At 34.4% G+C, this 21,171-nt stretch overlaps 1 protein-coding gene across 2 annotated transcripts in view; it reads left to right on the top strand.

The window, feature by feature from the left end:
- Positions 1 to 21,171, top strand: part of Notum (palmitoleoyl-protein carboxylesterase notum) — a 198,204-nt gene that overhangs the window by 101,055 nt on the left and 75,978 nt on the right. For both annotated transcript variants that reach the window (XM_035352264.2, XM_035352263.2), the window contains exon 3: positions 18,167 to 18,219. In XM_035352264.2, coding sequence (XP_035208155.1) covers positions 18,167 to 18,219 — 53 coding nt within the window. The remainder of the gene's footprint in view (positions 1 to 18,166; positions 18,220 to 21,171) is intronic.

Genomic DNA, 21,171 nt, shown 5'->3' with positions numbered 1-21,171 from the left:
CACCACACGACTTCCTTGTGCTGTCTATTAAATTATGCACATTAATACCATTTAAACAAGTTTTAAATTATTCATAATGTTACAACTTTTGCATCCAGATTAACTAAAGGTATATAAACTTTAACCGGAACATATGAACAACATAATTAAATCATTTTTAAAGCAAAAAACGCACAATTTGCCAACATATAAGAGTAAAAAAAAACTGAGCTCACCCATTTGTATATGTTTGGTGGGATCCATTCCAACCAAAATGAAAGGTCCACAACTACATGTTAAAGCAGTCCTATGTACAAAATTTCAACGTTCTAAGGCTATTCGTTTTTGAGTTACGCAATAAGCATACATATGTACGTACGTACGTGCAGATGTCACGAAAAAATCTCTTTTGAATCTATTTTACAATCCGTTTCTGGAAAAAGAGTCCTTTATTTTGTCCGTACGTACAGATGCTATGCAAAAACATCGTTCAGGTGGATTAGAGAGCGGTCTGAATGAATATTTTCGTTAAAATATGATACCCGACATTTTTCGCGATTACAATACTTTCTTTACTTCGTGCGTGGAAGTAAAAAGTTAGTTTTCGACAAATAACGAAATCTAACTTTTAATGCGATCTCCCAGTTCCTATACTTATTATTTGGAAAAGTTTTATACTTTTTGATGAAAAATAAAATTCTAAGAAGTTTGATTCCCTTACGACAAAAACTAACCAGAATATATATTATTAATGACATTTGCAATTTTTGATGTCATTTTCAACTTGCCTTGCCTTGCCCGATCATTTAATTAAGTTGGAATAATTAGAGGAAATAAATTTAAATGAAGTACAGAAAAATGTGTGTGTAATTTAATATGCCATACAAGGAAGCAATGTGGTGCCCACAACAGACGTTATTTCTTTCTTTTTTCTTTTCTTTTCTTTTCTCTCTCTCTCTCTCTCTCTTTTTTTTTTTTTTTTTTTTTTTTTTTTTAACAGTGACTGCAGAGAAAAGTTATTACTATTTTTTCTACAGCGTACAGTTTTAATGTTATTTATACAAAGTGTTTTGAAACCAACTTACGATGAGGGATAAATGGGGTTGATATTAGATGCCCGAAACTGTAAAAATAGTACTATTACGGATACAAATTACGGTAAGATAACGGTACTCGTCGCCTATATCTAAAACATAGACTTTGTATCTCGTACAGAATTTCTAAATAACTGAAAGAACCATTGTCACTGCCCTCAGCATTATGTCTTCTAGTATGCTCATTCTTTTTTGGAATCCAAATTATTTGAAGTTTCTGTAGGTAAAATTGAATCACAAATTTGTTATTTCTGTTTGCGCTATTAATGCATTCATCATATCATTATTTCTTTTACAATTATTTTAAATTTTAAGAAGTATTTTCTATGAGTTTATTGATTTTTTTGAACACTTAAGGAAGCTTAAAGTCTTCTCTTATATAAATTAACGGTAATTATCTTTCGCTTTCATATTTACAAATTTCACAATAACCGTTTACTTTCTTAAAAAAATCTGATGTGTACACCACATAACTTCCTTGTACGGAATATTAAATTATACGCACTTTTTCTTGCATTTCATTTAAACTTATTGGATTGAATTAAATCTACTTCGCCGACAGCGCATAAACCATAGAATAAATGCATTCTTTAAAATTCACTCTAATATTTGTTTACCATAGCGACGCTCTGGCGCTAGATTCACTTAACAGTATTAATAATTATACAACAGTTAACTTATATAATAATTATATAACGGAAACTAAGTTAACTGTTATATAATCCAATAATTATATAACAGTTAACGTACATATTTCGTTCATATTATAACTCATAATGCACAAAATTTATATCATTTAAAGAATAGAATTATTTAATCGTTGCCACATGTTCTATTCAAATACTATAATAAAGCTAGAACGATGTATAAAAGAAATTAAGCAAACAAAACAAAAAAGAAACCGTTTTTCACAGACGATTGAGTATTTCTCATTCAATTAATTCAGTTCTCACTTCGCGAGAAGGCAAAAATGCATAAAAACTCAAAATATCTGTATTAAAAATTACAAAGTAAATCTTAAACACTTATTTCCTCGAAAAAATTCCAGAAAGAATTAAGCATGATTTAATTGGCAATATAAAAGAATGCGTTATCTTTGTTGTTGCGAAGCTAAGTTTCTCTATATTGGCAACGAATCCACTAGTCTCCTCTTTCAAATGTAAACATCAATGGCCACCATTAAGAACAGGCTTAGCGGCAATTAAACAACTTTAAAATTGCTGATAATTCTAAAAATATTGCACACAGATTTACTAAAGGAATAAAATCCTTAACCGGAAGATAAAAACAACATAATTCAATCCTTTTTAAAGGAAAAAAACGTACAATTTACAAACATATAAGAGTAAAGAAACTGAGATCACTGAGTCGGGTAACAGAGTGGATATGTATATAAATATATTTATATACGTTTGGCGCGGCCGATTGAAACCAAAATACGAGGTGCACATCTACATGTTATAGCAGTCCTATATACAAAATTTCAACGTTCTGAGGCTACTTGTTTTTGAGTTATGCGAGATACGTACGTACGTACATACGTTCGTACAGACGCCACGAAAAATTCTCTTCAGAACTAATTTTAAAGCAGTTTTATAATTTTTTTTGGAGGAAACGAGTCTTTTATTCTGTACTTACGTACAGATATCACGCAAAAACATCGTTAAATTGCATTCGATAGCGGTCAAAATGGATATTTTCGTTGAAATATGGTGCCTGAAACTTTTCGCGATTACAATACTTCCTTTTTACTTCGTACAAGGAAGTAAAAAGGAGAACGAGCCTATGTGTAATGTGAAAAGAAAGAAACAAAAATTAACGTTTTTCAAAGAAAACGCCTTCAGAGCAGGCGACATGAAACAGCAGCAGAGAGGAAACTGTTGCGAAGACGCGCCAGGATTCTTCTCGTTTTATTTAGTGAAGCACGTACGGAATGCGACCTATATTTAAGAATATGTATTGATGCATAATCTTCCCTATCACACCGAGATGGCTGCGCACGTCGGCTAACATCAAAGGGTGTGATCACCACAGAGAGAAGTGTGCCGCAAGGAACTGATATCCGACGCAGTCATCTGCGGCAGAGACGCCCTTCCGCATAATGCCAGCCCCCATTTGAATCCCCCCGATGCTGCAACAACAAGACATACACACAGGCCCGAAAAAGCACAGAGTAAAAAAGTATATATATAAATAAATAAATGAAAACAGGTTTTGATGGACACCAATGGGCGGCGGCCTTTGAAGCTCCTTTCGGCATCGCCGAATCATCGAAATAGAAAAATGGCCCCGTATTACCGAGTTGAAAGGGAAAAAAAAATCACAACCTCCATAAGAAGATAATTATTTTATATATATATATATATTTTACTGACCGCGATGATTTTTATTTTATTTTATTTTTATATTTATTTTTTTTTTATTCCCCCCACTTGAAGGGGTGATAACATTGACACAAGTGAGAAGTGGTTTTTGTAGGTACTTTAAGAACAAAGGATGGCACACTGTTCGGGAGTTGTAAGGATTCCGCTACTCGCTAAACGGACGCATTTAGAGTGGAAGTATTGTTGCAGTCTGATTTCTGTGTATTGGTGTGAAGGACCTTTTCTTTGCTTGTAAGTAAGGATTATACCAGAACAGACTGTTGAAAACAATTTATGGTAAGACTCTGTAGATAATGTGCTGGATTTCCGCAGTATCTCGAAAGGTGTATATATATCGGTACAAAACAGTCAGTTCGCTAAGAAATTAGAGCTTATTTAAAAGTTCTCATAAAATGATAGCATTTTGAAACTAAGAAGACATTTGAAAGTATATTTTTATTTCAAGCTTACTTTTATAGCTCTTTATGAATCAAATTAATTGGAATTTTAAACAGTCTTCTCTTTAACATAAAAAGCTCACATCTGCTTTTATGGAATTTGAAGGAAGTAAGAAACAGAGAAAAGTCTCAAACAGTTGCAGAGTTTAGTCAGCAGAGAAAAGTCTCAAACAGAGTTAAAAAGTTACAGAGAAAAGTCTCAAAGTCAAGTTTGCATGATGAAATGGCGGGTTTGAATAAAAATTTACCTCATTTGCATTTAATTAGATTTATTTACCTAATCTAATACTACTGTAGTTCTGCATGTATTGTATTTTAAGGTAGTGTTTGTTAAAAGAATGTGATTCTTTGTTTTTCTTACGCTGCCAAAAGCGTTTTACGAAGTATCTGGGCCAAATCCTCAATTCTTCGCTGTGGCTAGCTAGAACTTAGCCGCAGGCTACGATTCTGAATTTGCTGTGTTTGAATCGGCCGCTAAATTTGGCCCCCTTTCCTCTTGATATACAAACAAATTACTAAAAAATATCCAAATGGCATGCAGGAAACTTAAATTAAAACTCGAAGTTCATTTTTTTTGGGGGGGGGACTTTAATTGTAACATTCTAAAATTAGCTTATTATTTTGTTTGCAAAACCATCGATGACGTTGTAAATGTCTATTTGATTGTAAAAGTTTATTATAGAGATCTATTTGCTTGTTTAAATTACTGTTATGTAGAGAGTAGGGAAAGAATTCGTAAATGCAAAATAAACATTTATAGTTCTTAAGTACTTCTTACGTGATTTTTATCTAGAAATATTTCTCAGAACTATCAGCACTTAGAGCAATTGCGAGCGAAGTTTGCAACAGTATTACTATATTTAGAACTTTGTTCTAGAGAGTGTATTTTAGAATAAACTGCAAAAATTCAGAAAGATTTCTATTTCGCTTTCCCCAGGAGTAATCTAAATAAAGCTGGGATATTTCTCTCTTAACGAGGAATTTTCTTTTGTGTTACCGCGATCATAGTCTACTTGATAGTAGTAATTTTCATTAAAAAATGACGAAATAAAAAGTGGTACCAACAAGAGTATGTAGCTCTTAAATTTTCGCGATAGTTTCTATGAATACTTTTTGTTTTCAATTTTATTCCGTATGGCAATTTAGAATTTATCATTCTTCACTTGCCTCGATGATCGACTTGAATAAGAACTGTATAATTTGATGTTTCACGCGGAACATGCCGTCCGGGACGGATCGCCACCTCTAGCTATTACCCCACTGACTCATCAGAAGAGTTTGACAAACTATGAAATTTTTACAAACATAAATTAAGAGTAGAAGAAATGATATAAATTAAGAAATTATATACCGTATTTGACGGCATATAAGACGCACTTTTTTTTCCTAAATTTGGTCTCAAAAAAGTTACCTGCGACTTATACGTGAAGGACACAGGTTAACTTTCAATACTGAATGCTATTTTTAGCCCGGATAAAGATCTAGACACACATAACTTTTTCTACATCTACATGTGTGTGGGGCCTTCTAAATAAGGGTGCGTCTTATATGCCGTCAAATACGGTAATTATATAAATTAAATTATATAAATATAAATTAAGAGTAGAAGAATTAAAATAAAACATCAAAAATCGAATAGAAAGTTTAAAAAACTAAAATAGAGAGTTTAAAATTTGAGAATATTCTTGAATAGGGAGATTTAATAATATACTGATGGCATTATTGCCCAATTTCTGGTATGCCAAACATAACTAGCTAATCCAAGGCAAAACAGCTTTTACTACCAACGCCCACCTTCTTCGCTATTCCCCGTGGATTGCACTGAAATTATATCACAGTCGGTATAGTGAACAGAAACTTTCAATAAAGTTTCTGTTCACTATACCGACTCACCTTATATATAAAAAAGTCAGCAATAATTTTCATCTTATGTGGAGGTATAATAGCTTTAGATATTATGGGTATCAGTTATGATCAGTACCAAAATTTAGCCCAAGCGGGTTAGTGCCCCCCCTATTGCGATAGTGGTTAGCAATGCCGACTGCCATACCGAAAGGCCCGGGTTCGAATCCAGGAGGGTAAATGTATAGTGTTTGCGCGGCATGGGGGCACTCTAAATAAGCGGCGAGCCGAAATTCCTCTCGAGAAGTTGGTGGCAGGGGAAGAGGAGGGGAAGACCCTCGAACCCCTTTCTCCCGGGGTGCTCTGAATCAAAGTTGGGGGCGGAACTGAGCAAAGTTGTACAGTCACCTGTATAGTGCTCAACATGCGCAATCCTGAACTCCTTGCCACGATGAATTTCATGAGTTTGTTCTGATGTTACTGTCAGACAAATAAGATAAGTGACAACAAGAACACACCAAAATTTATGCATAATCTCAAAAGTACTCTTCACTTTCAGAGCTGATCGTGGACTCATGCAATTGCGTTGTATGAAATAGATCTTCAACCCCTCGGTCTAAGAAGAAATGCAGGCCTCGTAAATTATTATAATAAACTTCTCAGTTACGGCTCCCAGAATAGAACTTCAGAATTCCTGCAGCACTGGAGTAATAACCAAAGACTTAAGAAAAATAATCCACTTTGTCAAATTGAGTATGCTGGTATAATTGACCGTAATGTTGAGCAGCATTCCTTGAAACAATGTTTAGATCCGTCTGAGGGACTCCCTGGAGTCGGGTTCCATGAGGAACTTTCGTCTCGAGTTCCCAAGAAAAATGATATTCCGGCCCTGTTACGACAATCTGCATTGGAAACTATACATGCAATTCCCGCTGAAGCTACCCTCATCTATACTGATGGGAGAAAAAGCGAGGACTCTCGCTCCGGTAGTGGTGTTGTCATTAAATGCACAAATGGAAATATCGTTAAAATAAAGAAAAGAAATTCTGACTTCATTTCGGTTTTTAAGAGTGAGCTTATAGCCATCGAAGAGGGACTAAATGCTGCTTTGTACTTTACAGATCTTAAGGCGGTAGGGATTTTGTCTGACAGTCGTAGCGCTATCAAATATCTTTCAAACTGGCAAAGAGTTGGTGATAGGACCGGAACCGCAATTCTTAGCAAACTTAGGCAGGTCTCGTCACTCTGTGAAGTGCATCTTCAGTGGATTCCTTCCCATGTTGATATATGGGGGAATGAAATGGCAGATATTCTGGCGAGGGAGGCTTCTGAAGAACCTTTGCCAATTATCAATTCACTGACATATCTTGAACTGCATTCCATTAGAAGACATGCTGACAGGCAGATTTGACTCGTTCCCCCGACTCATCCCTGGTATCAAGCTGATTGTCCTGGAAGATCCCTTGCTATGGATTGCAAAAGATGTGTTCAGACAACACTTTCCCGATTCTTCAGTGGACACTTGAGGGGACTTACTTCTGAGAGTGGTGTCAAGATGCACCTAATTTGTTCTAAGTGTCACAATGCACCCGCATCACTGGCACATATCCTTGAGTGCCTGGAGTTGTCTCTTGTGGACCTTTACGGGTCTCCTAAGCTTGATTTTGATTTTCTAAAGGTGGATGGACTCGTGGACCTCGTCTAGTATATTCCTAGGCATGGAGATTAGTAACAACAAGAACAACAACAGAGCTGATCGTCTATGGCCCCTTAGAGACTTCACTATTATCGAAATACACACTCTGCAGTTGCATTGCTCCAGTGAATGCCCTTCAATTACAGTTGTTTCAGATCTGCAGTTATTATCGTTACACTGTTGAGTGTTTCCTCTCTGCTTACCGCGTACTTCCGTGTTGTATCTGGAAGCAGGTTCGGCTGGCAATCGGAAGGTCTGGATTTGAACCCTAGAGACGACCGAGATTCGAGATGATTTTTCATGTTTTCTGTTTCGAAAAAGCTAATGACACTTAACATATTGAACGATAGTTCTGAAAATGAAAAAATTCGACTTTTTTTTTCAGTTTTATCTTTGTACTTGTTCTTTACTTTTACACCCGGTAAACAACTTTCTAAATACAAATGATGAATAATTTCGTATTAAATAATTCATCAAATATTTTTTCATATGACCTCAACATTCTGCTTTCCACGTTAAGTTTCATCATTGTTCAGTACTTTGCAAAAAGGATGCATTTAAAATTTGGCAAATGATTTGGTTGCTTTCTTCATTTTTCCAAATGCGAAACGCAGTTGAAAGAGAAACACATAAATTCTTTCACATTCTTTTTCTCATAGACGATGCACGATTCTTTTATAAAAATTTCTATCGATATACAACGTAGATCCAGAACTCATTTATTTGACTGTTCAATATATTGATGATCCCACAAAAGTATCTTTGTGATTCAATGGAATGGCACTAATAAAACCATTCATAAAATCGGGTACACTTATAGAATCCGGGGTATTGTCGTAGTATAGGATCTACCGCTTTTAGTATTTATATATTTTTCAAACTGCGGCACTAAAATTTGTTGTTGTTTTAATCATTTCTTTTTTCCGCCATTTCATGGCATGTTCGAATTAAAAATAGCATTTCAATGGCGCCATCTATGAGATAACTAAATAACTAAAAGGGATAGATTGCAGATTACATGATTGCCTCCCAGCCGGTATAGCAGTTAGTGACGCTGATAGCCGTACTAATGAGCCCAGGTTCGAATCCTCGAAAAGTAATGGATGTTTGTAAGTGTATAGTGCCTGTGCGACAAGAGGGCATTCAAAATACAACGCGAGCTGAAATTCTTCTCGATACTTCCTCGATAGAGGTTGGTGGTACAAGAGGAGGAATGGGAGACACTCCGAACTGCCCTCGGAGTGCTCTCCTTTAAAATTGGAGCGGAATTGCGCAGTTAGGACGGCAGGAATATATTTGTACGACTAATGCTGAATTTCTGGTGTCTCGCCAACTTCTACCTGTACTTGTATATTATATGATTACCGAATCCGGTATACATTCTAAAGCGGGATATAGCGATAAAATACAGTACTGTCCTGCGTAACGTGTTCAGCGTAACGCATTAGAGGCATGATGTAGTCACTTCAGGATTATCAGGTAATAATTTTCTGCAAAACTACGAGCAGAGGGAGAAAGAGTAGATACCTTTTACCTAATTTCCACTGATAAAACAAAGTATTAATTAGTCATACTAACATTGCATATGGGAGAAAACTATGGAAACTCTATGCAGCTTGCCCTTTCATAGGGATATGAACCCGGGTCGACCTATCAGTGATGTTTAGCGATCTTATACGCGATCTTAGACTTAAGCTAAGAATTCAATCACTGGAAGAAACGAAAGAAAAAGATACAAATATGATAGTCATTCTTCCATGATGCAGCTCTCATTTATTTCAAAGATACATACGCAACAACCCTTCCGTGAAGTAGTCAATCTAAAGGCTATTCTTGAGCCGGCTAATTTGTCGTTCTCCCTCGAGATAAAAGTTCTGCCTTACACATAAACTTCAGACTACAACATTAACATTATAACATTTATACTGGCTGTGTCCATCCTTCAGGCTCTTACCAGCAACTAAACTTACGATTTGAAACGTATTTATGAGTGCCGACATCTTATGAATGCTCTTACTGACTCAACAGTATTGCAGTGAATAACAGCTCGGTGGGAAGAAAAAAGTAATAAGAGTGTAGATTTCCTGGCAAAGAAAGAGACAACTGTCTTCCAGAAACCCAGAAGTTTTTATAACTCCAGCTTGAGCGTAAGAGCTAGCGGAAAGACTTGGCAATATCTATTAGACAAAGGATACAATATCCTAGATTTTTTTCGTACTAAAGCTGCAGCATCATTCCATCTTTTGATTGAACATGACTGCCTTCATGTTCATTAGTTTTTATATTACACTCATAAGTTCTCTTTGTGACTTCCTAAGTTAGAGAATTTTTGAATTATATGCTCTGCGCCTAGCAGTTTTAATTCTGCAACGCAGAAGTGCTGGGGAACTAGAAACTATCTGCTTAAATGCCAAAAGTCAGGCCTTTTAAAAATAATTGCTATCTTATTTTACCATCTACACATTTCTTTATGTTCTCTGCTGTGTATTCCGTCATGTATCAAGAATTATTGTCATAATGTTCTTATGTTATCTGCTTCGATTTTTTAATAATTGTTCTCGGGCTTTATTACGTTCTCCTACATAAGCATAAACATTAACTTGAACAACTTCATTGCTACTATATTCACGTCGTATCTATTTTGATTTTGTTTTTATATGCAAGGGGGGCATGTCCTAAATACTTTATTAGGCATCTCATTCTTTCTTAGAATTTGGTGCTATACTATATCTCAGCAAATTTACTACACATTTGCTGCTACTCTAGCACAGTGGTCTCAAACTAGCGGGCTGCATTCAGCCCCCGAAGGAATTTTATGCGGCCCGCGAATACATTGCTCGTAAATTAATTAACATTATTATGTTAACTATTATGTAAGGATTTGAAGAAAGGTTTAAGATTTTAGTGATTTTGGTTCCAGTTTGAAAATATTTTGTTATCCTTAAAAACAAGCGTGAGTAACACGTCGGGAAAATCTACGGAGCTAATTAATTCAGACAATGATGCAAATCATATTTAAATATTAGAAGATACAGATTTGGTTAACTCCTTTTCGAAATTATCAAGTAATAAATACCCTCAGTTACGAATTTTTGCAACAAAAAGCATTGCTTTATTTGAGAGTACATTCATATCTGAACATTTTTTTTTCAGTTGAAAATTAATAAGTCTAACCAGATTGGTCAATGAACATCCACAATTCGTTAAAGATAATTTCCAGTAATTTTCTCGAAGGTTACAAACTTTAGTAAAATCAAAATGCCATCAAGTACTGTAGTTGAAAGTTATAGTAAGAAAGAGAGACGTTAATAATTATTTATTACATTCAAAAATGTGTATTTTTATTGCATGCATCAAAAGAAAATTTTATAAATGAAAAAAAAAGAGAATAGGTTGTCAGTATTTATTTTCAAGTTTTGTCCCTTTTGGAAAGTTTTCGTAATTTGTTTAAGTTATTTAGTGACTTATTCAACACATTAGAATTATGCAAAATACATTTTTGTCTAAAACTTTAATATTTAGCTCTCATTGTGTTTGAATTATAAAGTGTAACCATCGGAAGTTTCTTGTAGGTACCAACTTTTAGATTCACAGAGAAAATAAATATAGATTGGAATTTTTTTCCTTTGTGTTATTATTATTGCTGTCTGTGTATATTTTGATTTAAAGAAAACTTCACATTTAGTTAAAATTTTTTCATTAAAATTTTTTTTATCTTAATAAAAAAAATGTGCGGCCGTCAGCTGCTTTTAGATCTTTCATTTGGCCCGCATGCAATTTCAGTTTGAGACCACTGCTGTAGCACATCATAGTCCACAGAAACCATCAGAACTCTGAAGCAGAGAAATTCAATGCATAACGTGCTATTAAAATGACAAGAAAAGAAGCATCAGATTTTAAAATTCAGTTTACAAATGAACTGAGTCATGAAATTGATATAAATCATTATTTGCAACATGATAGCCGAGGGTTAATAGGAAATCATAATGTTAAAACTTCATTAGGAAAAAGCAGTTTTGAGAGAGAACGAACTCACACTAATGAAATCTAATGTACATAGCTTTAATCTCCTTTTTTTACTTCGTTGTAATCAACAGTAATTTTGGACCAGTAAACAGAAATCTGGGGATCCTGGTTGAAACACCAGTAAATCATGATTAGAGAAATGTTTTTTTTTTAAGATAAATTTACATAGCATAAGGTTTAGGGAGATTTAACAAGTACCATTTTAGATATATATGCATACATTTTCAATTTAATTTTCATATATGGGCTAAACAAAACAATTTTCTGGCCAATTAATGTAAATAAGTACTTGTAGAAGGAGAGTAGCTACTAGTTCAAGTTTCTTCACCGTCGTTAAATGTGATTATTGTATATTAGCTTTAATGACTTGAAGCTAATGACTTTTTGAAGTGACATTCTAATGACTTATTCATCACGTTTCTCACAGGCAGTGCCAGAATATAAATTTATTTTCGAATGAGATGTCATATTTTGGCAACATCATTAGCTGAAATTAAATTGTAAGGTAGCGCCATCAGCACTTATAGAAAAATGTGGACCATTCAGACAGATCCATTTAAATTAAATTTAGCAGTGTCATTCAGCAAATAAAGATGTTTTCATGTCTGGAGAAGGTATATCTGTTACTTTCATTACATATATAAGCTCACAGTAATTACTTTCTATTCTTCCTAAGTACTGTGTTCTCCATCTGTTAAAGTAAGATTCACCTAAAAAGTTAATTAACTTTGAATTATGAAAAAATTATTCATCAAGCAACGGTATATATCACTTGCAAATATATATTCAAACTTTAGTTGTTTGCTGTTTCCTCCATAATTAATAAGTTTTGTATTTCATACTTAGCCTTTCTGTATACAATGTTCCATAAATATTGTTGCGTTGTACGGGTTCGTGCATTTGGAGTAACTGATGATAACACTTCATGAAGAATCAAAACACAGTTTATTCGCCAGTATTACACAGGATAGTTCCAAAGACACGTTTACAGTAATCGAAAAACTAGGATAAACGCGTTGAAACAATTAACAACACAGCCTTCAGGCTATAACGGTAAGGACTGCTTCACGGCAAAGCAATGAAGCACAGCTCACAGCTGAAGTACAGCCGACTCGGTCGATCGGTCTCAAGCTAATCTCTGAACTCAAGACATTCTACAATACTGAATTCAAGATACTACTGTGGAGACATTAGATATTTTTGGAAGCAGGAAATATGAAAAATGAGCAATACCCTCGCCGGGACTCGAACTACGGACCTCTCGAATACGCGCCGAGTGTGCTGACCGCTACACCACAAAGGCATAGTAAGAAGGCGGAAGAAATACCTTATACTACTACTACTGAAGATACTCTACTCCGCGTGCAGGCATGCTATATGTAGCTTTAACCTAGCTTCGAGAATATTCTCGGGAAAACCTCTAAAGCCCATATCACACGCATTTGTTTCATACGAACACCTGTTTCGGACAATTTTTCTGCCTGATTTACTATTGAAAGAAAGACGCGCGATTTTTTCCTTCTTCTCGAAAAAATTTGCAAGTTGTTTGTTTTCAACCAATCACCTATCATCTTCGAATATTATCAGCTAGTTTGTAACGGAGAGTTAGTCTCCTTTACACGTTAATCCTAAAGTGATTTGGCTGTTGTAGCAAAGCAGAAAAATTGTTCCAAACAGTTGTTCTTCCAAAACAAACGGATGTTTGGTAGCAGCCTAAGAATAAGTTCTAGAATGTTCACGCTCGCCTGTAGTATATCACCAATTTTGCCGCCAAATGGGCGATTTTACGCTAAATCTGGCAACCCTGCTTTTCTCTGTCACTTTCTGGTAACCCTAACTCCACTTTGCGGGGAAACTATCATACCGCAGCTGGGCGTTTCGCGACGCTCTAATAAGATCACCTGGCTAAATATTTGGTACCAGGGATACTTTAGGGCCCTTCTTCAGTGATGGTACTCCTTCTGCAGTCCAGTCGAACTAATTGATATTTGCAGTAAATTTATACTCACAAATTCATTTATTTTGTTGCTTTCTTTCGTTATTGTACTTCACGTAAATGCAATCAGGATAGGCAAGTTGAACATTGCCAACATTAACTAAAACAAAAAATATTATTCTTTTAAAACAATTCTTTCACCACAGTCCTACACTAAATGCAGAAAACATATGCATCTTTATTTTGGATATTAAAAGCGGCCTTAGAGGAATTTTCCTTAAAAATTCGGGCCGTAACAATACGTTATTTTACGTTACGTTAACATACAAAAATCTCTAATGCATCAAACCTGCTTTTGAAAATGCTAAAGCGCGCATGACATAACGTAATTATGATATAACGTAGTGTAATGTAATAAAATTATCCAATTTTAGCAGTATAATGTAATGTAATTACGAGAGAACGAACCATGAAATTCACACACTGTCATAGACAGACAGTTTTCAGACTCATTTAGTTCGGAAGATCATTGTAATCAGTAATAAACGCACTTCATGTTAATTAAAATTTTATTTTGACATTAGAAACTTCTTTAGCAGAATATTTTCAAATTTTTTTATAAGTAGTTACTTTTATGTTACAAAATTCCGTGAATACAGTTATCATCCACGCAATTTAGAAAATATTATCATCCCTCTAAACAAACGTTAGTCATCGCTCTAAACTTTTAATTTATTTTTCAACGCAGCCTTGCAAAACATCAGTTTTCAGAGTATTGCAAGTCGGCAAAGCCTAAGTTCTTTAATTTCTTTGCAATTGCTTAACAAATTGAGCGATTTACTATGGCGGCGACTTACAAGCTGTAACAGACGACACGGATAGCTATTCCAGCAATATTAAATGATTTGGAGGCTAGGGAATAGAAGTGACAACAATAGGAGGGGGTAAGATTCAAAATAGGAAGTAAAAATGAAAATAACTTATTAAATATTGTTAATGTTAATATTACTATGTAATCTTATTGGAATGTAGGTTTCTTTTAAATCATTAAAATTGAAATACTTACCTTTATTTTATCCATGAATAGTTTTCCTTTGTTATGTTCTTACTGTAATTGTATCTTTCGGAAGTTAAACTATTCGCCTCTCGATTTTCGTACAATAAAATCAGCGAAACGAAAAGGGGGGGAATACGCGAGTAAATGTACAGTTTTTAGTTTTTTGTCCTTCCACCACCACCATCTAGTTTACTTGCTTATGCAGACAGATGTTGCCATCGGCAAGATTGGAGATTTTAATGGTGCAGTAACGATCTGTTCAATAAAATGGCTTTTCCTAAACTCTCAGTTACGGAGGATTCTCTGTCTGTATTGATCATTAATTGCTTCTAGACTGGTCATCATTAATTAAGGAAAAATCATAAAAATGACGATTACTCAAAAAGTTGCATCTAGAGTTTAATGAAACTGCCCCATGATATACAATACATAGTAAAGTAACCAGACAATTAGAGTGTAACGGAAATTAGCATATATATACGTATAAAATGAAGAAATCGGATGTGTCCATTTGGTATAGAAAATTACCTTCAATATGGAGTATGATTCCCCCCGAAGCAATACAGCTCATGCATCGATATGTGATGCTGCCAATTATGCGATCTATCAGCTCCGTAGGAAGTGAGAGCCATTGATTTTGCAAAGCAGTTGCAAGAGTGGCAACGGTCCGAAGAGAAGAACTGAAAACAGCTATATGTCTTTCCTAAAGCATCCCAAACATGCTGGATAGGATTCACGCGAAGTAATCCAGCTGGCCACTCCATGCGCTGAATTGTTTGCTGCTGAAGATAATCATCCACGATACGAGCCCTGTGCGCTCTAGCGTTGTCGTGATGTAGCAGAAAATCATCATCTATTGCCCCAGCAATAAGGGCACACATAAGCATCAAAGATGTCATCTCTATAAACCTGAGCATTCACGGATCCACGTGGAAAGACATGAAGGTCTATGTGTTCAACCCAAAGAGATAACACCCCAAACATACACACTGCCTCCTTCGTATGCATCTCTTTCACGGATGTTTGATGGATGATAATTGGTTCCACGTTGTTTCCAAATCAAATAATGCCTAGTATCAGTTTGAAGGTTTATCCATAAAGAGAACAGCCCTGCATTGAACAGACATCAAGTGGACATGTTGGCGTGTCCACCTCAAACGTTCCCTTCTATGACGTGACGTAAGCGGCACATAAATGGCTGGTGGCCTCGCGTACGAACTTCCTTCGTGAAACCTTCTGAGCACAGATGACGTAGACACTAACCTTCCGGTGGCTGCAGTAAGGAAGGATCTGAGTTGAGTCGGAGTTGTGATTCTATTCCTTCGTGCGCATAACAACAAATATCGGTCATCGGCGTTCGTCATAGCTGTTGGCCGTCCTTGGCTCAACCCACTGGATGTCGAATCTGTGGTTAGAAATTGCCTTTGTCCTGCCTCTAGTCTCCCAATAGCTCTCCATCTCAATGCTACAGGCAAATGACACCTGGAGTCATTTTAACGAATTGGCTACTCCAGATTTCGTATCTCATCATCAAAGAGAAATTTGCAGGCCTGCTTTGAAGAATGCAACTTTATGCTCTTCGCAGATGACACATTCCGATTGCAACGCCACTAATTTGTATATTGCATTTTTACTCAATAAGTCTTATTTGACAACATATTCAAATTTTATAGAAATTGGCTTATTTTTGGATGAGTTATCGCTATTTTTGTGATTTTTCCTTAATTTTTGAAAACCAGTATCCCTTCAGTATTAAAAATGTGCATTACTTGCTACAGTGTTATGGTTATCATTTATAAAATAATTTTACATGCATTACTTAACAATATTTTACTACAAGTATTATTTTAGATCATGACTGCTATAAAAAATTTTGTAATACACTGTAATTGGTAGACTGTAAAAATTCTAATACTTCCTTTTGTGTTTTTGTCACTATTTAGCGACGCATGAGATCTTTCAGTTACTTCATTTACGTTGCTCAAATCTGCATTCCTCAATATTAAGTTTCATATATTAAATTAATATTAAGTTTCATTTCACTTGAATTTTCTAACAATATTTTACAATGCATATATTATGTTCGTGTTTTCGTCTATTATAAAAGACACATTTCTGTTTTTACAGCCTCTATTTTAAATACGAATTCTTTGAGAACTTATAGTCTTCCTAGTGAGACTTGTTATTCATTGGTGAAACCAAACGCTGTTTTAAATTTCGCATCAAGAACCTTAGGAACCTTATGTTCCGAAAAAGAAAACAATCATCTATTGCACAGCATTGGTAGTTTGCTGACAGCATATTCGGATGCCAAATTCATACAAAATGCTTCATTCTTAAACTGGATCGAGGCTTCTTATATCTATGAAGTCTTATTTCAGGCAATCATTTAAATTCTAATCCAAGGTTTTCTCAATAATTTATAAATAGAACATTGTTCATTTGCTTTTATGTATTACTCCACTTTTTAATCCATCGTGTTTTTCTGTTTGCCTGCATTACAGGGGGCATCGTTGTAGCAAATAGAGAATTTTTGAAGATTCTTTGATATCATTCTTTTCTGTTGCTTGTATTCATAGCAGCTTGTATTCTTGTTGCTTGTTTTCTTGTATAGTTGCGTCTCGAAAATGCAACACAGTGAAACTGCCGAATAACTCCTTTAGTTAATTTGTGAGTCAAATTTATTATTTTATTTCTTGAATTCTGCTAAATTTACTTTGTCATTTGTTATCACATTCTTCTAGAGCTTAATTTAGAAAAATTTAGCATAAGAATTTATTGAAGTATTTTATTCTATGAATACCTTTATCAAAATTTAATGTATTACTAGCGTGCAAGCCCGACAGATAAGCTGGCTGCGGTCAAAGCAGTTTTATGTACTGAAGAACAGAAAATAAAATGAACTATGAATAGTACTGTAACAAATTTGATAGCTGCGACCAAAGCAAAATTTATGAGTTCTGTGTACACCTGAAAACAAAGTACATACAAACATTTCAAATATGAATGAACTCGCTTCATACTTTCCAATTCGTAAATATTCTTTTTTGTTGCCAAACGAGGAAACAAAATCTTTGGACACTTCAGATTAATACGTATACGTATGACGTCATGATTTAAAATTAATGTAATATAACAACCTTTTCTCAATATCAATAAAAGAATTAACATGGCAACAACATACTGTGTCAATTATCTTAATCTCAAACAAGAAAAAGTGTTTCCAACAACAGCTGTTTATTTAAAATGCTGACATTAACGAAAAATCTTCGATTTACAATGACGTCACGTTTCTTCAACGTCAGAACATAACCTCATATAATAATAACATATTTAATGTTCGGCAATGCTATTTTTATTTCATATTTTGTAAAACTTTCAATTTTTTTTTTTATTAACAAACCTCTACGCTTTGAAAGTGAGCAGTGGCTACACTTTTCAAAATAAAGCAGATTTTTATCTCCAGCGTGTAAGAATGACTGCTTTTTCCGATTTTTTAATTAATATCTCGGCTGATTAAAATCGTACGAAGATGAGGCAGATGTGAGCAGATTTTTATAGTATAGATATCCATTTTTAGGAAACATCTTTATAGACAGAAAAACTACTACTCAGTTTTTTTACAGTTACTCGTTTATTATTTGTTCATTCTATGCTGCACAGTATAGTACTCGTAATTAATACAAATAATAACAGATATTTTTTCTCATTTCAGGTACTATATTCGAGAGGCAAGGGCAAGCAAACGATGGATCATTTTTCTAGAAGGTGAGAAAGAACGATCTTTTACTAACGCTTAAAGAATCTTTTGATTTCAAATGAAGTATTTGCAAACAAAGATTCGTTAATTTATTATACAAAGATCAGATACTTCGATCATATCCGTACCTTCTGGAAGTTAAAATATGATGATTTACATATGCATTTAAAATATATGTATATGTTATATATATATATAAATAAGATTCAAGAACACAAAACTTAAAACGAAAAAGAAAAAGTCGCTTAAATATTGGAAGGTCGACTTATTATATTCGTAAAACAAGTAAATTAGTGAAACACAAATTGAAGAAACGTACCAAATAAAATTTACATTTAAACTAGAAAAATTGGAAAAATGTACAATTAAAACCAAAACAATAAAAATTTGTTAATCTCCTCTGTTTAATGCTCCAAGCAGAACTTGTCAACGGAACAAGGTTTAAGGCTTTGAAGCCTTAAACCAATTTGATTAATGAGGGCGACAGACATGTTTCGTTCAAATGAACCCACTGAGACTTTAAACCGTTTTAAAGGTAATCCCGTATTCTTACAAAATTTATCTAATTAAAAGGTCTCATTAAATTCATTTCTTTTCTCAATATGTCTTCGTCCTCTAACGTACAAAATTTACATTAAAGCAAAATTAAAATAGTCCAATAATTATTAAAATATCATAAAATATCATTAAAAAGCCGAAAAAGGCTAAAGATGAAACAATCTTGTAAAAATTACAGAAAAAGTTACAAATTAATAATCGATAAGTTTTCAGTAATGAAAATTACATTGAAAGACCTATATAAAAACCAAAAACAAAGGCAGTCTCAATTATTTCAAATATATGAACAAACTTTTGCAATTAAAATCTACTCAAGGAAAAATCTTGTATAAGTGAAAATGCCTTTTTTTCACCTTATTTCACCGAAAATATACATTTTCACAGCTGTTGTCTATTTAGACGATATTTTTGCGTGATATCTGTACCTATGGAGGGAATAAAGTGCTATTTTATTCAAAATGAATTGTAAAATGGATCTAAAACAGATTCAGAAAAGAATTTTTTCGTGACGTCTGTACGTATGTATATATCTCGAGTAACTTAAAAACGAGTAGCCTTAGAACGTTGAAATTTTATATATGGGACGACCGCACCAAACGTATACAAGTGTATATATGATGAAAGCGAATTTTGGAAGTACTCATGTAGAAACACTGAGACGTAAAACTATAACAATGTTGTTTCGCGTAGATACTTGATGCTTAGAGGAATAAGCCCATACTGAAGAGAAATAAGCCAAGCCGGAGTAAATTCTATTTTTATTTGAATTCTCACTTGTGGCCACAATTCATTTGACACCCTAATCATGCCTATTCAAGAACATTAACATTTTTTAATACGATTGCGGTAGGAAGAGAGCATCCAACCAGCACAGCAGCTGAAGCTAAAAAGTAAGCATTTATCCAACAGGGCAACTCTCCATATACACCCACTCTGTTACCCTGCTCGGTGAGCTCAGTTTTTTCAAGTCTTATAATGTTAGTAAATTGTGCATTTTTTGCCTTAAAAGTGACTAAATTATCTTGTTCTTATACTTCGGTTAAGGTTTTTATGCCTTTAGTTAATCTGCATGCAACAATTTTAGAATTATCAACAATTTTAAAGTGATACTAAGCCTAACTAGGCCACCAATTATTTACTTTTGAAATACTTAGTAGAGTATTGAATTAGTCAGTTGTTGCACCAACTTCAGTGTGAACAAAAGTTAACTTTCAGTTTTGTGCATCAAAATTTTGTCTTCCTTTTGGTGTTTTAGATTTTTCTGTATTTTACAATTTTTAATGAAGATGTTTTGAGTTTTTATGTATTTTTGCTTTAAGTGAGAACTGAATTAATTAAATGAGAATTACATTGTAGGGTTTATATTTATTTTAACTAACATTTATTTTAAGCTATCTTTCCTGTCAAGCCTTTACTTTTCCCTAGAATTGCTAATGCCAGAGTATGTAAATTGTAGTAGAACGCGCAGAGTATTCAAATTTTAGCAGAAGTAAGTTGAGTTTAAATAGAAGGGAAACGAGATTGTATGTGTGCTTCTTGAATCGTTAACGTGAAGGTTGCTAGGTAGAAATTTAAGAACCGCGCGTTTCAGCCTGTGTGCCTATCTCGGCAGTTTGTTGAATCTTTCAACTGCTTAATCAGTAAGCTCGCTGAATCTCAGCTGTATTTTAGAACGCGGTTAAGTTAGTTACGATTTTAGAGCCTCGTAGGTAGTGATCTAGTTGTTTATTCATCCTGTCATTAATTTTTAGTTTCACATTACTGTTTTTGTTATACCGCCGGGTCGGCGTAGTTTGTGAGCGTCAAGTGAAAGCAGCTGTTATTTCTAAAGTGGAATAAGAGGGCTTTAAAGCCCTTCTTACGTGTTTGTGTAAATTACAGTTCAAAGCAGTCACTACCACAATTGCTGACAAGTTGGGGCCACGCAACACTACAACATATCTAATTAAATTCGAGGAAATAAGTTTAAATGAAGTGAAAAAAATATAGGCCGCACAAGGAAGTCATGTGTCCGTATCAGATTTTTTTTTTCTAGAAACCCTGGTTGTACGCTTAAACAGTAAACAGTGAAATACATTTTCCCAAAGAATACTTATTAAGTGTCTTTGACAGAGTATGTCAATCCGAATTTGCGGTGTGTTAAATAGGCTGGAACTTCCTCAAAAATGTCAAAGGCTTTATTTATATTTAAAAAAAAAAAACTATACAACAATATTTAATAATATCATAATATAAGCGGATTTTCCTATTTTATGACGAAATTTACAAGGTGAATCACTGAAGTTGATAATATACTAAACTCTCGATTTTACGTATGTGAGTTTATAAGGTATTTCTCCCGCCTTCCTAGCGTGCCTTCGTAGTGTAGCGGTTCTGTGCGCTGGGCCGGTATTCCAGAGGTC

Source organism: Stegodyphus dumicola, chromosome 12 (genome assembly GCF_044657685.1).
Source record: "Stegodyphus dumicola isolate Sdum_Otavi_A_Nest chromosome 12, ASM4465768v1".
NCBI classification, from domain to species: Eukaryota; Metazoa; Arthropoda; class Arachnida; order Araneae; family Eresidae; genus Stegodyphus; species Stegodyphus dumicola.
The sequence above is the reverse complement of the archived record's forward strand: the minus strand, read 5'-3'. Positions and strand labels throughout refer to the sequence as shown.